At 38.7% G+C, this 19,540-nt stretch overlaps 1 protein-coding gene across 1 annotated transcript in view; it reads left to right on the forward strand.

Annotated features, from left to right (window-relative positions):
- Positions 1-357: 357 nt before the first annotated feature.
- The window catches only part of GATB (glutamyl-tRNA amidotransferase subunit B), a 39,806-nt gene continuing 20,623 nt past the window's right edge, over positions 358-19,540 (forward strand). Inside the window, exons 1-5 of the mRNA XM_054382950.1 lie at positions 358-503; positions 2,471-2,621; positions 11,959-12,072; positions 15,256-15,454; positions 16,379-16,501. Of these exons, the coding sequence (XP_054238925.1) occupies positions 358-503; positions 2,471-2,621; positions 11,959-12,072; positions 15,256-15,454; positions 16,379-16,501 (733 nt within the window). The remainder of the gene's footprint in view (positions 504-2,470; positions 2,622-11,958; positions 12,073-15,255; positions 15,455-16,378; positions 16,502-19,540) is intronic.

Consider the following 19,540-nt stretch of genomic DNA (forward strand, 5'->3'; position numbering starts at 1 on the left):
GTGTGAGGATGAGCTGCACTTCCATGAAGCCAGCAGAAGCCTTTCTACAGCGAAAGAGAAGCGCAAAAGCCCGCCCATTCACCACAGCCTGCAATCAGCCAACACCTGCCGAAGGCGACCGCCGGCCCGCCCTCAGGCGGAGTACGGGGGGACGGCCCACCCCTGAGCTGAGGCCTTGGGCGGCACGGGGAGGGCGGTGCCAACGCGAGGGGGTTGCTGGGAGCTGCAGCCCGCCCCGCGCAGTCCGCCCCGCGCAGTCCGCCCCGCGCAGTCCGCCGCTTAGCACAGTCATTCCGCACGTCGGACTACATTTCCTAGCGGGCGGTGCGAGAGCCTCTCAGCGACGAGCAAGGCAAAATGGCGGCGGCGGCCGCGCGCGGATGTGGTGGGGTCTGGTGCCAGGCGTGGCAGCGCGGCGCCAGGGGTCTCGCCCTCGCCCCCTGCGGGCAGCGAGCCGTCGCCTCTAACGCGAGAGGTGGGGTAGTGCCGCCAGAGAAATGCGGGTACGGTGCTGGGTAGGCATGGCGAGAGGTTTGGTGGCGGCGGTTCTCCGCCGGGACATCCCGCCTTCAGGGTGTAGCTGCGTGTAGGAGCCACGCCCGGATTAGGGCCACTAGGTTTGGGCAAGGACAGCAGCGGCCTGCGGGAGTTGAGCGTTGATGGCCCTGTGACAGCAACAGGGCCCGCTTTAAATGACTTCTGTAAAGCAGCGGCAGGTTGCTGGTGGTTGGCAGCGCTTTTTCCGCATGCATTAATCTCGCACCCTTCGCCAAACTCCCCAAACTAGTATTTGGCTTAACAGTAGAGCTGTCACTTTGGCATGTTTGGCTGTGAGGAGAGCCAAACACAATGTGAGCAAATTATAAACCATTAGCATTCACCTGTTTGAAGTATAATCAGCAAGGATGGTGCCAAATTTCAGAGTTATTTTTTGAAGGGTTATTCTCTTCCACAGGATTCTCTTCTAGTGGAGAATTGTGCAACCTGCCTGGAACGGACCATTTTATTTCTGCTGTAACTGAATGTTAGGGTTGGTGAAAGCTTGTGTGTTCGTGGATAAGATTCAGGTTCCACTGCACAGCCTGTAACCCAAGTGAAGTTGTGCAGGCACTGGCAGAAGCATGTAAATCTTGAAAACACATGGCAAGAAACTCTAGGTTTCTCATCTATAATGATAGGTCTGGAGGAGTGACTGACTGATACACATACTTAATCTTGAGTGTAGGCCACCACACTTAAGCTTAAGCAAAGCCTGATGTAATTTTTAGCGCTATGCTGTGATGGGGATGCACTTCTAAAGAGTGAGTAAGTTTGCCTCCCAACATTTTTTTAAAAGCTGCCTGTTTGTTTCTGAACCTTGATGTTTTTGTGAGCAGCTGATAATAGCAAATAAAATACTGTGTTTCAGTGAAAGAAAGTCTATCGGCTCCTTTAAATGTCTGAGCCATAATCCTTTATGGTAATATTCTTAAAGCAGTGATATAAGTGGCGTTTGCATCACTAGTTTGGTGTTTGTAGGGATGTCCTCAGCTCTTGGACAGGCAGCAGAGAACTACAATCAGCAATGTATTATGTTCACCTTTGGAAGGAACGCTATGTTTGATGTTTTTCAATAGCTCACTTACCTCCTATAGCTATCTCAGTACTTGTATTGCTGAAGTACTCTGCTGTAGAAATGTGATTTCATCACTGAAATATTATTTGTGTCACTTCATTTGTACAAGGCCAGATAATTGCTTACAGAAACTGTCAAGCAATTCATATGGTAAAGGTGACCTTTTCTCTTGTCCATATAAAGGTTATGGATGTGAGAATTGCAATTACCTTTTAGATGATATGGAGAAGCTTTATTCTGTGGAGTATGTTCAGAGAGCAGTAGCTCTCTCATTTAAATGACGATTTCTCTATTACCAGATTACTAATGTTTATGCTAATATGCTACTAACACTGCTCTGGAGAGCCACCTTTCCCAGCATGCAAGTGACTAGCTGACAGAGAATACGTAATTTATTATACCACCTCTGTTGAAGATTTATCAAAGTACCTGAGAAGTAATTGATATTTATGATGATTTTGTGATTTTCGTGAAATACCAAATTAGGGTCATCCAGCATGCAAGTCTGCCTGATAATTCCTCGAATATTTCTCATGTAAGGAAAAGTTAAAAGTTTCAGACCATTACCTTTCTTTTTTATGGCATTCTTTCCTATACATAATGAAGGCGCTCTGCTGTACCATAGCCTCTTGAGATGCTGTTAGTCTCAGTTCTCTGTTATTGCAGCACAATTTTTGCCATTACATTGTACATCTATTTACAACATAATCTACCCTTTTTTTTTTTTTTTTACAATTGCAATTCAATTTTTATCAAAAGGCTAAATGATGAGTTCTTAAATTTTATATTTTTAGATGTTTATGGTGCTTAATGACATCTATATTTAAATCATTTTCCCCTCTCTTTCCTTTTCAGTCTTGCTCCATGGGTACCAGTTGTGGGTTTGGAAATTCATGCACAGATAAGTTCCAACTCAAAACTTTTCTCTGGTTCTCAAGTCCAGTTTGCAGCACCTCCTAACTCTTTGGTGTCGTTCTTTGATGCTTCTTTACCAGGAACTTTACCAGTAAGTTATGCTTCAACTTAATTTTTATCAGGATTAATGTCAGACAACTCGGGTATGCTTTTGATATTTTGTTGTTCCCAAGATTTTACTGTTGAATGACATATTTTTCTGTTTTCTGGCTGTTTGATAATGCAAGATACCTAGTACTGTTCCTTTTCAGTTTACTCACTCCTGAGCCATCACCACAGATATTTGATGTCCTCTGCAAAGGTGGAAAAAAAAGTGTTTATTTCAACATTTGGAATGAGTTGTATTTCTCTGAGGGTTTATTTGGTAGTATGCCACACAGGAAATTCCTTAAATATGAAAGATACTTAAAATCCTGTCAGAGAAGAACATCTTACATTTCTGTGTGGCCACTTGATGTTGTCTTGACATATGTTTACTTATGTAGTTGTCATTTGCTGTTTGGAATGTCTCACTATGGAAGCACTTTGCTTCCAAAGCAGAAAGTCTCTAATTTAGGAAAGTGTCAACCTTTCCTATTTCCAGAGCAAAACAGTGATTTCGAGAACTCCCTGATCTGTGTGAGTCATTGCGGACTAAGTCTAAACAGCTCGCTGGCACTCAGCAATGACATTTATTAGTGACAACATAATAAATTTTTGAAGTCGCATCTTAATTGTGACTTTGCAGTTGTAGAATTCTCTGGGAATCATAAAAAGTTTAATATAAAAATAATGATTTAGAAAATGTAACAGGTTGTTGCTATAGAGTGAAAATAAATACTGAATAGAGTTAGCATTGCCTCATGCAAAAAGCGTGCAGAGACTCTGATGAGGTCAAATTATGTAATGCAGAAGTGTTTCACTGAGTCTACTTGAGTGGAGGTTTGAATTGCAGATTTTTTTTTTTATTGGCAGCTTTTTATTACCATATTACAGATTTAAATAATATCCTGAAATTGAGAATTAACTTATGTCTGGATGTCTTGGGTCTCAATATATGCCATGTGTTCCTTAAAATGATAAACGAGTTGGTACACTCATTCTTTATTTGCAGAAGTATTGAAACCTAATGGAGTGAAGTTCACATTCTGGGAAAATTTGCTTGACTCTGGTCTCAGTGGAAATTCAGGGCTGAGTTTCAGATCTAATTTTATGGAATTTTGAAAACTTTTCAGAGAAAATGGGAATCTTATGCAATCATTTGGTTTTAAAAGAATCTAGTTAAACCTGGAAAATGAGTTCCTTTTGTTTGGGGGCAGGGGCTGGAGAAATAACAGTCACTGAATTTAAAAGGCTACAAGATTTTTGTTTTAGAACTAATTAATATTCTGTTAATGCATAGAAATCTGCATGAATTGTGTAATGCTTATGTTCGGTCAAGCAGAAAAAACTGTTCTTGAATGAACAAAAATGAGTATTTATTAAGAGTTTAATTTTTATGTATGTTACTATTTATCTGGAAGAGCTCTTGTGCTTTTTCCTCTATTAAAGTGCTTTACAAATGAGGCTTGGTTATGACCTTTCTGATAGAACCCCAATATATGTGGGCTTTGGCAGAGAACATAACTGCCCCTGAGAATCAAAAAGCAGCAAAGGTTTGGTCAACTTTAAAGTAGTGATACTTTAACTGCTACCAACTGCTTCTATCTGTCCAAGGAGAAAAAAGATTTTTCTGACTGTCATACTGGTGAAAATAGAGTTGAAAGTGAATGTTACAAAGCACATGTTCTTGCATGTCAGAATGTGATACAAAATCAGTCAACAGCCATAACTTCATTTTCCCCTCCTACTTGCTGCACAGGACTTAATGTTGGAGACCAGTGTTTGCTCTGTAATCAAACAGTTTGGCTTATTTTCTTGAAATAACTGTACATGTTTGTATATGGCAGTAGAGTTGGATTTCAGTGGATTTTGAAAGACAAAGGTTAGATTTTTGCAGATTTCCGAGTATTTGCAAAACAACCCCACATAACAACGTTTTGACAGATGTTACAGTTACTGCCTAATAAGTCTCTTTAGAAGGTAACTATTTGGCCTTTTCTTTTGAATCTATTAAAAAAAAAAGTAAAACTTTTAATACAGTAATTTTGCTGTATTAAATAAAGAATAACTGCTGTTATAAACTGAGAGCTATAGAGGCAGTTTTCAGCATTACAAGGATTTAAATTTTCTGTAGAATTACAAGATGGTTGTGATAGACAACGATGCTGGTATTTGCTGCTTCAGAATGAGAGCAGAGAGAATGGTGCTAAAGGGAGCTATTCTGGTTGCTCTACATTCCTGGATCACTAATGAGTGTGGGCATGAGCCTTGGCTTTGTCCTGCATAGGAGAGGGGAAACTACAAGAATGTGTTTAGCCCTCCTCTATCTTTCCTCTTTATATTTCCTTCCTGTACTGTAACACAGCTTATGTTATGCTTACTGCTGCAAGTATGCCTTAGGGTGACCATAACCATGTTAGTGTCAGGGCCATTTCACTATGCTGCTTTCATAATGTGCTTCTGAGTGACAGCTACAGGCAAAAAGAGCTATGCAGGTACACTCTTGTTTGGTATCAGGTAGAAAAAATCATGTGGCCAAGCTTTGATTAAAAAAGTAAGTTTAGAAGTAGTGAGACTGAATGGCGTATCCTGTTTGACTCTACACAGGTTTTGTGCACTGTGGTGATAGAGCCCCTCACCACTAGAACCAAATAGCATCTTACTGAAATTACTGTGAGGATCTCTTTTCTTTGTGGCTATGTATGACTGCATATGTTACCTGAAATGTAATGTATGTAATCACTTGGAATTACATTTCATGTAATGAAATGTGCAGTGCCCTGGTTTTTCACCTGGTGAGTGAACTCGGCAATGATCTTAGCTTGGTGTTTTGAAAAGACCTGTTACAAAGGAATGTTTATGCCATATGTGGTGGTGTATGGTGCATCATATCTGCAGATTGATTTTAAATTCTTCTGAGGCTCTATAAAGGTGGCTGCACTCCCAGTCTGATTTATCTGTTTTGAAAATTACGAGAATCTTTATAAAAGTTTATAAAGATAAGGCTGAGCTCACAGAAAGAGAATCCATGATTATCTATTCTCATGACTGAGGTGGCTGACTAAAGGTTAATTATAGCTCAGCCATGGAAATAAGATGGTAGATCTAGTAGCTAAAGGCTGAAACCTTTTTGTCTATGCTTACAGTCTTTGTTGCTAATCTCATGAAAAGATGCACATTTTACATTAGTCTCCTGCATGACTCAGTGAAAGCCTCAGTCTATTTCTTTGTAGGTGAGTGTACTAAGAAAAAATCTAGGATTTACAGTAACCAAGGTTTAAATTAATACAATTTGAATGAATGTTAGCCCTAGAGTCTTAAGTATTTTGAAAACCTGACACCTTCTCACACATTTGAATTTCATTCTTTTCACAGTGTGAACAGCATCTATTTTATCTTGAGAGAGTTTCAGAAACACTTACTAATGGTCAAGCCCTCTGACCTAAAGAAGCAGAGTAAGATCTGCTGTAGAATGTTGTGGGAGATGCGTGTTTTAATCTGAATATACAATTTTTTCCTGTTTCACTGGACATTCTTGAGGGCTTGACAACTCACTCAATGCTACCCTGTACTGAGAGTTTTGTATCATCTTAGTTTAAACTCCTTTCATTTTCCCTATGTAAATAATGTTAGAAGGAAGAATTTGGGTGCTACTGTATCTTCTTTCACCTGTATAATGACAATTGGGCCACCAGATAAGCCTTTTCATTGAAGAAAAGAGGGCTAAAACAGCTGTTAGTTCTTGTTCTTAAACTTGGATTTCTCCAAAGCAGAGGAATGTCACTGGAGCACTCCAGAAAGCACTGAATGCATGTATCATGCTGTTGCCTTCTCCACTCTGCAGCATTGCACTGTTGAGATGGCTGCCCAGGAATGTGACAGGATTCATACCCATCTCAGGGATTTAAAGGGTGCTTTAGTTTTCCTTCTGATATTGGTACTGTCATCTTTCGATGCATTCTCAAAGTTGTTTATTTTGTTTTGTATTAGTTTTTAAATAATTCTACCTTTTCCTTTATACAGATATTTTTCTGCTTCCTGTTGAGGAGCAGGAGTTTGTACTATCTTGATTCCCTTCTTTCAGAGAGTTCTGTTATTGTAATTATTGTGCCATCTTTGATGCTTTCGGACAGCGTGACCATTACATGACAACTTGACACATTGATGTCCCCTCTTCCTGGATTCAGTGTAAAATTGCTGCTTTAAGACATTAGCTTTTCCAGTAGTTTTTCTTAGTGAGCTGGCAATTTCTTTAAGTTTGAAATGAGTGGGTTTTTGCAGGTAAATTACTATTACTTCTGTTATCAATCACTATATATGCCCTGACATCCTTAACTGATTTAATTTTCATTCAGTGTGTAGACAGTGTCTACTGACACAGACAAAGAGTTCCAAGTGACTCCCTTTGAAGAAGTTCAAATTAGTGCTTAGTATATAAGTGCCTATCTCTGTTAAGCAAAAGTTTCTGTAACAATCATGGTTCTACCAATTTGTTAGCGTTTAAACTTTTTCAACTGGCATCTTGCTCCTTCATTCTTCTTAATGATTTTTTTTTTCTTAGATGATTTTTTTTTTCCATTGGAAGGTTATCTAGGAAACATCTAACAATATCAACAGGTAATTGAAGGCTGGGGCTTTGTACTTTTTCATGGTTAGCTGTGTCCTGTGTAGTGTTGTGTAACTGCCACATTTTGTTTGAATGTTATCTATCTTGGTACAATTAGGTTGTAATTGGTTCCTTTCTTTGTGTTCTTTCTGATTATTGGACACCTTGCCACCTTAAATATGACTGTGTTAGATTTCAAGGGGATTATATGAACTTTTGCAACTGGTGTTTATTAGTTACATGCTCAGATTTTGCCACTGCAACCGCTGGATCTGGATCAGATAACATGAGCAACAGTTTAAATTTCAACTGATGTGTGAGAGAGAGAGAGCGCATCCTTGTGACATGTCAAAAAACCCCATGTGGCAGATGCAGAAAGCTGTGCTGTCAACAAGGAGGTATGAATGTTGGAGAGATACTGGACTTCTTTTTGTATTTCCTCTGAAGTTACAGACTTTTATTTTTGGAACACAGGAGATCTTTGCAGACCAAACAAATGCCAAGACTTAGGTTAGCTTTTTACAAACAAACAAACAAAACTATGTTTAAAGGGATAGACTCTGATTCTAGACCTATTGAAATAAGTGGGTCATTTGGGAAGTGGTTGTGTCTTCATTTAACTGTAATGTGCGTTCTGTAGGTGTTTAGCTACAAGTTGGTTATACTCTTCTGTATGTGTATAAAGACACCAGTGAAGAATGCTGTGTTGAAATTGTCATCTGCAGTGTCAGACTGAACAATTACCATTGCATTTAGATATGAGTAGTCTGTTCTGAAGTTTAACTTATGATTGCTCTTCAAAGATCTGTATGTTGCAGCTGGTTGGTACTTTTAACAGAGCAAGAATACTAAGACTGCATATACCCATTAGGGGAAGCAAATAAAAATCAGAGAGCTATAAAATGGGAGTACTGGGAAATTAGGTATGTGTGTTGAGGTTTTTAAAGACTACTGCCTTGTCTGCAGAGAGCTGGCTAAGTATGTTGTACTACTTCCTTCTCCTAGCTGTTATTTTTAAATGAAAAGGAAATAAGATTAAATGTTTCTTAGATAAACAATCCTGTAGTTAACCTGATGAATGCCAATTGTTTCATGATTATAAGTAGGAATGAAGACATTAACATAGCCATTTAGTATGAAACCTACTTTATTAAAATGTGTAATCCAGAATCAAAAACTTCAGAAATTTCTGGGGAATTATTTTGATTTTACTGTGTTTAGTGCAAGGAATACGTTGTTCAGTAGCATAGGGCTCCTGGGTAACACTGTTATGGCAAAGATTAGTTTAAAAAAAAAGTAGCAAAAGTATTTTTTTTTCTGGGAGGGGAATCTAGATGTTTCTTCTATCCTTTCCCTCAATTATCCTGTATAATACTTATTAGCAAAACAAGAAACTGCACCTGCTCTCTTTAAAATGTAAAAAGGACTATGTACTAAATATAGAAATGTATATGCTTACCGAAGAGGGAGTCAGCTTTCTTTAGTATATTAACATAAAGAGTAAACCTGCTGTTAAAGGAAACAAACATTTAAAAAATTGCTTTTGGTGGGAGTTTATGCTGTTGAAACTGTTGTGTGTGGGCTTGTATAGCTATTGAATGGTCTTGTATTGAAAACCAAGACCTTGACTAAACTAACCTTGCAAATAAAGATGATACACTTTTAAAAGAAGTCTATCCACTTGTGAACTAGGTAGAAAGAATAGAGTATCAGAAAGAGAAAGGTCTTGCTTGGATTGTTCTTTCATTCCTTTAGCACTCAGTTACCATGGTGCTCTAGCAGGATAGCACAGGTACAAAGAAATGGTGTTGTGATGCTGTTGTGAATGCCTCTCATGAGTTTCCAATACAAACAATCTACATTTCCTTTTGTGATAGATCCTTATGATTTTCATTAAATACCTAGGAAAGATGCTTCCATTTTGAAAGTCCAGAAATATTTAGGAAGGCTTCATAGGCTCTGGTATTTTGTCCATAACTATTGCAGGAGCTACATGACTTTCTTTCAAGGCTAGCACTCTGCTAACATGCCAGACTAGCAGTTTGTCAGATCAAGCCAGTAATTTAAATCTTTGGTGCTAGTCAAAACTGTCAACTTAATAGCAGCTTACTGCATAAACAAGCTTGGGGGACTTACTCTAGGCCATTAGTATGAGAAGTTTCACATACTGAATTGGTGTTTATCACTGCAGATTATTTGAAAAGCTAGGCTTGTTTGAAGGAAAAGTAGTAGTTTGCTTAACATCTCTACATACAGTCTTGATCACTGGAATGGGTAGCAGTAGTAACTTAAGAAATGGAGTAATATTAAACATGTCAGCTTTTGTTTTTTTTAGGAAGTGAGACGGTCATCTGATTAATTTTCTTTTAGATTCAAATAGAGCAGAGGAAGCATATGGATGTAGTAGACATCTCAGTATGCCGTTCCCTCTTTCACCACAGAGTTTGATAAAGTAGCATGGGAGGTGGTGCTAGTGATGCATATATAATGATTTGGCTAGTATGACCTAGTACACTGGGGACACGTACACATGACAGTCATCTAAGTACTTAGTAATACTACATTAAAATAATCAGTGCTTCTCGTTTTTATGGCAGTTTTTCCCCAGACCAACCAAAACGATTCATCAGCAGTAGCGCAAAATCTTTTCACTGGTGTAAGTAGTACGTAAGTAAGTAAGTGTGGGAATTACTTCCTTCACCTCGAAACAGTGTTATTCCTTAGGGCAATGAGGAAGATATTCTCTATCTTGTTTGAAGGATAAATTGAAGACCAAGTGGTCAAAGGCAGTAGTTTTAGTGCAGTCATTAGATAAATTCCACCTCTGAAGAATGTGCTGTGAGCTTCTAACTGGCCGTGACTTGGGAGTTGGCTTTTGTCTTGTTCTTCAGTTACATTGGTCACAGCCCTGGCACCATCAGGAAATGCAGAAAGACGCCAGTTCACTACTTTGACACAGCAGTACCTGGACCTGATGGAGCCTTCTGGTGACCAGTTGTTGAAAGGCTAACTGGCATGGTCCTCCCTAATTTGTGAAGCTAAACAGGACCATACCATATGGCTTTAGAATGGGGAGAAGTTGCCTGTGTATTTAGAAATATAATGACATTTTAAACATGAAACAATTTGACTAGTACTGTTACAAGCTTCCTTAAACATTAAAAAAATGTATCTGTACTGTCTGGAAGCACTTAGTTGTCAAAAACAGGAGCTTCTACTATATAATGAACTGCATTTGTGGTAGTAAAACAAATTAATATTTTGTAGTTCCAAGTTTGCTTTGGATTACTGTCAGGACTAATTGTGTTCATTTTGCTGCAGATCAGTATTTCAAAGAGGAATTGGTTTTGCTTCTTTCTTGTTCAAAATTTGCTTTATGTATCTTTTAATTTTTTTAATAAATAAAATATGCCTGAACAGATGATGTGTTTTGGTTAGCCATATATAGCTCTACTAAAGATCTGAAAGTTCCTTTGTTAAATGTCTTAAATATTTACTTTCTTGTCTGTATAAGCAATTTTTAAATTTCTATTACATAAAGAGTTTCTTACACTTTCTCTTACTGTTTTGGCTTGTTAAATATTAGATGAGTAAAGCTAAGAGATTCCTTTTCCAGCTGAAGACATGGGATGATGGGAAATGTACAGGTGCTTAATCTGTTTTCAGAAATCTGGCTGGAGAATATAAAAAGTAAATACTGTCAGAAACGTTGAAGAAAGTGCCATTTAAACCTTTTATGTTCTGCTCATGTAAATTCTTTTACATAATGTGCCCCTTTAATGGTCCTGCTGGAAACTGACTTCTTGGTAGCTGCACAATGCAGAGTAACATGGATGAATTTCTGTTCCTATTTCGAAGTATTGTAAGTTTAAGCATGTCAAAGTTGTGCTAAGACAAATTCAGTCTTCCCTTCTTTTCATTTTAATCCAGTTGATGTTAGTTAAACCAACTGTTAAATTAATGAAAGCACATTTGAAAAGAAAAAGGAAAAAAACCATGACTGAAACATTGCTTGTTAATACTTCTTGAAGTGGATTTTTTTTTCTTCTCTGGATCATGACCCTACTGAGGTGAAAGAAGGGTGTGACACTGAGAGTGTTGGCTCCATGGTGAGAAATCACATTTAACTTCATGAAGATCTTGCTTAATCCCTTAACCCCTGGGTTACCTGGGACTGGAAATGCATGTATACTTGTAGACTGATGCCATGACTATGTCTCTCTGGTTCTGTTTTAGCAAAGCATGTAAGTGTGCTTAATTTCATCCTGATGAAGCAAAGTATCAGAATCTGTGTGTAGACACTCGTTAATTCACTGTAGTTCTGTAGTTACAGGTGTTTTACTGGCATGGTGCTGCAGACCCCAGTGCAAATCCCCTGTGTTTTCAGTCCCCAGTAGGAGTTTACAGCTGGTTACAAGTCAATTATTATTTGCTATGATTTGTCTCTTGTATGCTCCGAGATTCAACAGTAGTAAAATGTTTGCGAAAGTGACAAGCTGGAACAGTGCATGCCATCTTAGGTGGCATGACAAGGAATCACTTGTTTTTTCATCTTAAAGCTTTGAAATTTGTAACTACTGTGACTTTAATGATGAGTAAGAGCTACCCACACAAGGCAAGCGATCTAATGGTGGGTGAAGACAGGCAAGATTGAACATGTGCTCCGTATATGGCAATGTGTGGGAGGCACATTTCTTAGATACTGAGTATCTGAACAAAACCATGTGTCATGTTTCCTTAGGTTCTCAACAGGAGATGTGTAGAAGCAGCAGTGATGACAGGCCTGGCACTCAACTGCAGCATAAACAAGAAGTCCTTGTTTGACAGAAAACATTATTTCTATGCAGATCTGCCTGTAAGTATAACTGGTCCTTTTACAACAGTAGGAGAGGAGAAGTCATGGATGGCAATAGGGGATGAGCGAAGAGATACTTTTCCTGTTTTCAATCAGTGTTCTACTCACTGCAACAGGATGCTGTGCTGTGGCCTGATGAATAGACAGCTGTACCCTGGTGCTCACTGATTGAATATGATTGCTCTGATTGCTGACTCCTTGCTTAGCTGCATGATTCCAGTAGCTTAATGTAATTGAATTGGGAGCTGGAGCTGCTTTGCCCCTCAAGTTCTCCATTCCTGGTGTTTAGTACTAATTGTCTGTTAGGGTAAAGGCAGTCTGATAATAGTCCTTCATTTAAAGTGACAGTATAACAAGCACAGGTTCCAGTGGCATAAATATAATAATGTCATTTTTGTGTATGCTTAGAGACCTAGAAATACTTAATTTCCCTTTAAAATTTTCTCAGTCAGTAGATAAATGAATTAAAAAAATGAGAAATGAGTCTTTGCAGTATGGTTTGTTGATAGCTTTCAGATTTGGTAGAAGTTGTCAGTGGAAGTCAAAAGTATTTTGCTTCATTTGATATGGGTGTTTAAATCACTTAAGAACTTGGCTTCTGTCATTGAACAGGATGCAGCAGTGTTTGAGCCTTTTTTTGTATTTTAATGAAATTAAATCTTCCTAATTTTGTACTTCTTTTTTCTTCTTTTTTCTCCTGTCAGCTTACTTATACTGAATGTTCAGTTTAACACTAACCTGGCACAGGGAGGATGCTGTCTTTCCTTTCTCTGGTTTTGGTGTGACAACTGCATTAAAAAAAAAAAAACAAAACAAAACAAAACATAACACATAAACAAACAAAAAACCTGTTTCTGTTTTATCTGAAAAAGATCTGGTATGTTAGTTTGCCCTCTCTTTAGGTGAGGTGTCCCAGACATCCAGAGAAGCATAGTGGTGATATTTCTTGTGTCCCAAATTAATGGGTATATATGTTGTATTAATAACCGAACTACTTTCTTTTCCACTCTTCTGTTCAGGCATTAGAAATATTTTGCAGTTGCACGAAGCATCTTAAAGTACATTGCTGCACAAAGAATCTTAAAGTACATTGCTTCCCACCTTGGAAAAAGAATTATGTGGTACTTGTGCAATGGAGCTCTGGATCTCAGAAGAGCTTTCTGTTCTGTTTTCTTCTTGGTTGGGGACTTGTGGCTCTTTTGTGAAGCTGATGCAATTACTGATTTGGTTTCAGCAAATAACTTTGCTAATATTTGTGAGCCATGAAGAGGCCCTCTTGCTGGGGACTGTAGGGAGCTACTGGGATTGTGAAATGCAAACTTACCAGTTCTAATTGCCAATACTTTATTTTTATTTTTAACTTGTGAAACTATTTTAAAGCCTATTTCCAGGAGAAAAAAAAATGGTAGGAAGTAAACATGACTTTAAAAATTCCTTTGCACCTCATAAAAAAACAACCATCACAGACTTCTTTGCAAGCTACTTAGATGCTTCTGCTGTTAAACTGAAAGCAATCTCTCAGGATCTTTGCTATCTGCTACTATCAGTCTACTGCATAGAAGCTATATGGTAAAATGCTGTCATGGGAAAGAAACCACATCCATGTGTTTAGAATAGTGAAGGAGAAGAAGGTGTGTGCAGCATTGAGTAGGCCTTGCTGTGGACAGAAGTTACAGGATCTTCTGGTCAGATAACCATAGAAATTTGGTCAAGGAGATGCTGACACATTTTATTAGCCTGAAGCATGTAATTCTGATTTTTTACTGGCTGACTCCACTTCAAACACTGACAATAAACTACCTAACCAGCATTTCATAGTGAAACAGTGAAGGCAGAGTTTAGGCTAATGAGCTGTATAGAACAGATAAAATAAATCCCACTCTTAGGGTTGTTTGACAGTGGGATTATTGTTGCTCTTAGAAATGGGGCTTTGGATGGGAAATAAGATTCTTGTTATTTATTGTAATTATTTCAGACTTTAAAAAATCATTTTAATGAGAAGTTTTAGGAGATGGGAAGAGCTGTGTGATTAGCATAGGCTAATGGAGTCAGTTATTTTATTTTTCTTATAGTGATTATGGCTAGAAGGTCATGCACTTTATTGCGTATATAAATTGAACTGTTCACAGGGCTGGACCATTGTTCTCCATTCCAATGCACTGTCCTCATCTCTGCATTTTAGAGTAAGCTCATTCTCCCTGCAAAACATGGAAATACCTCCTCTTAGTTTATTAAAATCTGGCAGGACTCTTTTTGTTCTCACCATTGGGGTCATGAACAGGCTAAGAAGGAGGAAGAGATGAGGACTCTTCCTCAACAGAGTAGTTGATTCTCTTCTGAATTTTTACATCATTGCAGTTATTCCAATACCTTGTCACTGTCAGCCCCTTCTCTGGCTAGCAGTTTCCTCTTTGAGTGGTCTCAGGCATGAGATGGTATTTTTTATCTGTGTGCCTTATGTGGGTTTATAGTATTCAACTTTTAAATTGCTACATTAATGAACTCGACAAGGATATATTCAGTCTGATGGGAGTATGAGTCTCAGTTCCAGCTTGGGGATGGACAAGGGGCAATGGCTTCAAACTAGGGAAGAGTAGATTTTGATTGGATGTTAGGAAAAAGTTCTTTGCCATGAGGGTAGTGGAACACTAGAACTGGTTGCCCAGAGAGGTGGTTGAGGCCCCATCCCTGGAGATACTCAAGGCGAGGCTCAACAGAGCTCTGGGCTACCTGATCTAGTTGAGGATACCCCTGCTTGCTGCAGAAGGGGGTTGGACTTTAAGTGGCTTCAGACAAGATTTAACAGGATTGCAGAACCACAGACGTGGAAGAACTTCTAGGCCGTTTCCTGCCCCAAGGCAAGTGGTTATGCATTTGATAATTGATTATTTTTGCATTAGTATAGTATCTTATACTTATTGTAGAGTATTCTTATTTTTTTCAGACCTCCAGCTTTTCACAGTTGTGGTAATTCTAGACCAATCTTCTAGCTGGTTCCTTTCAAGCTAAGCAAACTAACTTTTGAACTTATATGTCCACGTGTTTTGTCCTTTTGTGTAGGTCAGTATGGAAAATGTTGCATTTTCAGTTTTGTTCTTAGTCTGTAATATTTGCAATTGGCCATGCTATTGCTTCCTGAAAAGTTAATGTTTTATTTGAGTGTAAAATTATTTTTGTGGACAGGCAGGCTATCAAATCACTCAGCAAAGAGTTCCTATTGCGGTGAATGGAAATCTGTTATACAGTGTCTGCATAGACAATAAAATGAGCCAGATGGTGACCAAAACTGTGAGGATTAAACAAATCCAGTTGGAGCAAGACAGTGGAAAGAGTCTCCATGATGACACAAGGAGCCAGACTCTCGTTGACTTGAATAGGGCTGGTAGGCATGGATCATTTTTCTATTTTTCTCCTTTCTGTGTCTTTGAAAGTGACAGGGAACAAGTGAAAGACAGCCCAGTGTGTCTCTCCTTGAAAATAAAAATTCATTAACATGACTGATACACTTGAAGCAGGGGAATAGTTGATTTCTTTTGAATGGCCAGTAGGCCATTCCCATTGCTGTTGGTTGGTGGCGATTGGCAATAGCAAGTTAGAAATCTGCTGGCTTCAGTTTGCACAAAACTGTATTTCTCAGTCACAGAGCTGCTCAGCTATGTGCATTGTTGTTTAAAAAAAAAATCACAGACCTGGTGAATCAAGTTTTTGTGTATAGAAGAAGCAGGTGCTGGAATTTGTCAGTACGTGAGTCTAACATTCCCTTAATTATTAGCTTTGAAAAAAAGTTAGATTTTCTCTTTATATTTTGAAATTGTAAAGGGAATGAAGTAAATCAATACACAACATGGGCAGCAACATGGATGGTCTAGCTTAACTGGAATAAAAAAGCTTGGCTGTCCATTGAAGTTATGTGCTGCTCATAATCTTTGAATGCTAAAAACTAGACTACATCTGTTTACAGTTCTGTCTGTTCCAAAATTAGTTTAAAATAAATAAATTCAAATCTGGAAATGGATTGGCTTTAAATGGAGTTGTATTGGAGAAAGGAAGAAGAGGAGTATGTCTTTCAAAGGGTAAAGGACTGTCTCTGGATTGTCTGTTCCTTTAAAATAACCAGGAGGAAAAGTTTTTATAGCAGTCTGCAGCTAGGCCCATAGTGACAGTTACTAAATAATACATAGGAGGTTATTTATTTTATTTTATTTTCAAAAAAATCCCAAGTGCTTTCATGTGTTTAGCCAGTTGCATTCTAATATGCCAAGATCAAAAGCTATTGTTGAAAATCTCCTGTATCTTTCCCTGATAGGAGTTGGCCTTATGGAGGTTGTCATGGAGCCTGATATGTGCTGTGGGGAAGAAGCAGCTGCCGCAGTCAGAGAGCTTCAGCTCATTCTTCAAACACTTGGGAGCAGCCAGGCAGTCATGGCAGGTACAGAAGGGTACATTCCCTTGTCACCAGTAATTCTCTGCATTTGCAATTTCGCAGCTTCTGATTGTTTTGTTCTGTAGCTGCTTAAACACATAGCCTTTTTTTAGCCATTGTTTTTACAGTACTCAGAGCCTGTCCAAATGTCCACCATGCTTCAGGTGTCCTAATGGGCCTGCCTTCATCCGCAGAGCTTTGCAGTGCAGATTTTATATTGCCTCACAAATCGTTATACAGGATAAACCTAGGCAAGAAGGAACATCCCAGGGGTTCTTGTGATGTTTCTCCCTAACTGTCTTTGTCTTTCTTGCATCAGCACTGTGGCACGGAGATCTGCAGTAAGGATTAGTTGTTGATTATGGAAATTACAGGACAAAGTAGTGGGAGCATGGATCATTTTGTAACTTGTGTGTCAGCTAGTCATAAAATGGGTGTGGGCAGTAAACTTGTGCTGCGTGTCATGGGTGAATTGCATGACACTGCTTAGCACGCATGGGTGCTGGGGTTAACTCAAGAATTAATGAGACTGCAGCTTTTGCCCTGTTTGATAATTTCACACACTCACTGTCTCTCCCTCCATTCCAGCGTTATATTCCCTTGGTCTCAATTTCTCTTCCCACTGGGGAGGCCACTGCTGGTCAGACCAGAAAATTATGCTGGCTTGTGCTGTGCAACACACTTGCAGTTGCTGCTCTCAGGTGTTAGAAACCAAAGTCCCTAGGAATTCCCTGGCATTTCTCTCCATGTGTCTGCCTGATCCTCAGGATTCTCCCTCACCTCCAGGATCTCTTTAGCAAAGATCACTGCTATCTTTCTGAGACCACTTCCTCCTTTGGGAACCCCTGCTTTTGGCACCAGTTCTTCTTTCTGGAGTCCTAAGGCACCAATCTTCACAATAGGTGGTGTGCAGAAGCACAATGTACGATCAGCCTCTTAATTAGTGGTTCTATCTCATGTCCTATTAATAGAAGGATTCAGGTTTATACCACTTCTGCTCCATTTCAATGTTATCAAAATTTACAGCCAGATCGTGGTTACAGCTAGCAAATAGGCTTCTGCTTGGGAGTTTAAATGTAGTTTTGGTCGTACATCCCCTCCACACATACACCGAATTATCAGCTGCCTGTTAGAGTTCACAACTTAAGCTGTACTCTTGCCTGCAACAGTTGGCTTCACTCTTTAGGCAGCAACTTCAGTCTGTAGTATAGTAGGATGCATCTCCTAGGGAACTGAACCAAGAGTGGTCCATCTCATCACCCAGTGAATGGGATCCAAAAGAAACAGCTAATTTAATATAGGGGGGGATAATAATTGCTAGACATTATATGTGTCTTTGCATCTTCTCTCACACTAGTGTTACAGGTGTCAAATGGGGCTCAGTTGTTAATGTTGAGTTTGAATGCTTCTTCAAAGACCTGTGTAAACCTATGTGTAAGCCGTTGTTTATCACTACTGAATTTGGCTCTAAGATTGCCACTGGAGTTTCACTGTGGTGTCTTTTATTGCAATGAGATTTCTGACTCTAAAGGAGAATTCCAGTGTTGGCAATATTTTTCCTCCATTATGGTTAACTTTAAAAGTATTTGGATTTTTTTTTTCAAGGTGGTGTTTTTAGATGCTTTCTGCTATGGTTTTATCTCATCATAAATACTTTATTTCAAATAAGGGCTTTACATTCTCATATTTACCTTCTATTCTACTTGTGTGTTCAGTAAAGATAAGTGCCCAGTTCTACCAGGTGTTATTTCATTAACAACAAATGCATGTAAAGATGATGTCATTGCAATGTGAAAGGTAAAGAAGCTGGGTGTAAAGTGGGCTTAATGGGAAAAAAGGGTTTTTTTAAGAACATTTGGGGTCTGGCTCTCCTTTCACTTATGCCTGATTAATTTCATTGTCTTGTCATGTTGACACATACATCCAAATAGAAGCAGGTCATCTCTCAAAATGAGACAAGGACATGACAAGACTATTGCTCTTCCGGAAGAAGTACTCATTTCACCCCAAACAGGGAGCACGTGCAAACCTTTTCTCTTGAAAGAGATGTTGGATTATTTCCAGCACCTTTGTCCTTAATTTGCATGTCCTGCAAGACTCTATGAAGACAGAGGAAATTAGTGCACTGTCATCCAGCCTATTTTTACGAAGTGTAGCAAGGCCTCTCTAGTCAATTTACATCCATTGACTGGAATGGATTCTGAAGGTGTAGACATCTTCACAGGTTTAACTGTGAGCTATTTTACACTCTCTCGAGTAATGCTATTGTATCTAAACACTAAGTGTTTGCTTCCTGTTATTGTTATTTGAAATTTAAAAACAAACAGAAGTCCAAAACCAAACCAACCAAATGAAAAAAAATAACAAAGAGGAGGGCTATAGATGATCGCTGTGGAATACGAGAAAAATCATGTGTCCTTTTAGTGTAATCTCTCCTGATTGTTTATTGCTACCTGTTGAATAACTGTGGCATCTCTTTTCAGAAGAGATGTCTCAAGAGGGGCAAAACTTAGAAAGATACAATTACAAGTTACTTGTGGTTGATTCTTTTAGGATCTCTAAGGATATTATTTTATTTTGGACTAGAAGTACAGGATACTTATGTATAAAACTTTATGTTCGGTTTCAGGTTTTGGCAGACAGGGAAATTTGGGGCAGGGGGGAAAATTGCAGTTTCTTGAAGGAGAAAAAGAAAATTACACAAAAAAATCCAGTACTTCTCACATTTTGTCCTTGAGCTGTAAATTTCTAAGAACACCTTAGTAAATCTGTTCGACAAAACTGTATGTTCTTGTGTTCTGTAGTAGAGTAATATACATCCATCAAATGGTAATTTCAAAAGGTATTTTTAGGCTGTTTTCAGAGGAATGGAAGCTCACAATCTACCATTTTAAATTGCTTGTCTAATTCTGCCCTTTATTTAAGAGCTGTGAATCAGAAGCTTTTTTCACAATATGGCTTAGAGGATCTGTGCTGCACTGCACCATGCAGTTTTGTCTGAGAGGAATTATGAGCAGTAATTATTTTTTTTAAAGCAGTATTCTT

Source organism: Indicator indicator, chromosome 8 (genome assembly GCF_027791375.1).
Source record: "Indicator indicator isolate 239-I01 chromosome 8, UM_Iind_1.1, whole genome shotgun sequence".
NCBI classification, from domain to species: domain Eukaryota; kingdom Metazoa; phylum Chordata; class Aves; order Piciformes; family Indicatoridae; genus Indicator; species Indicator indicator.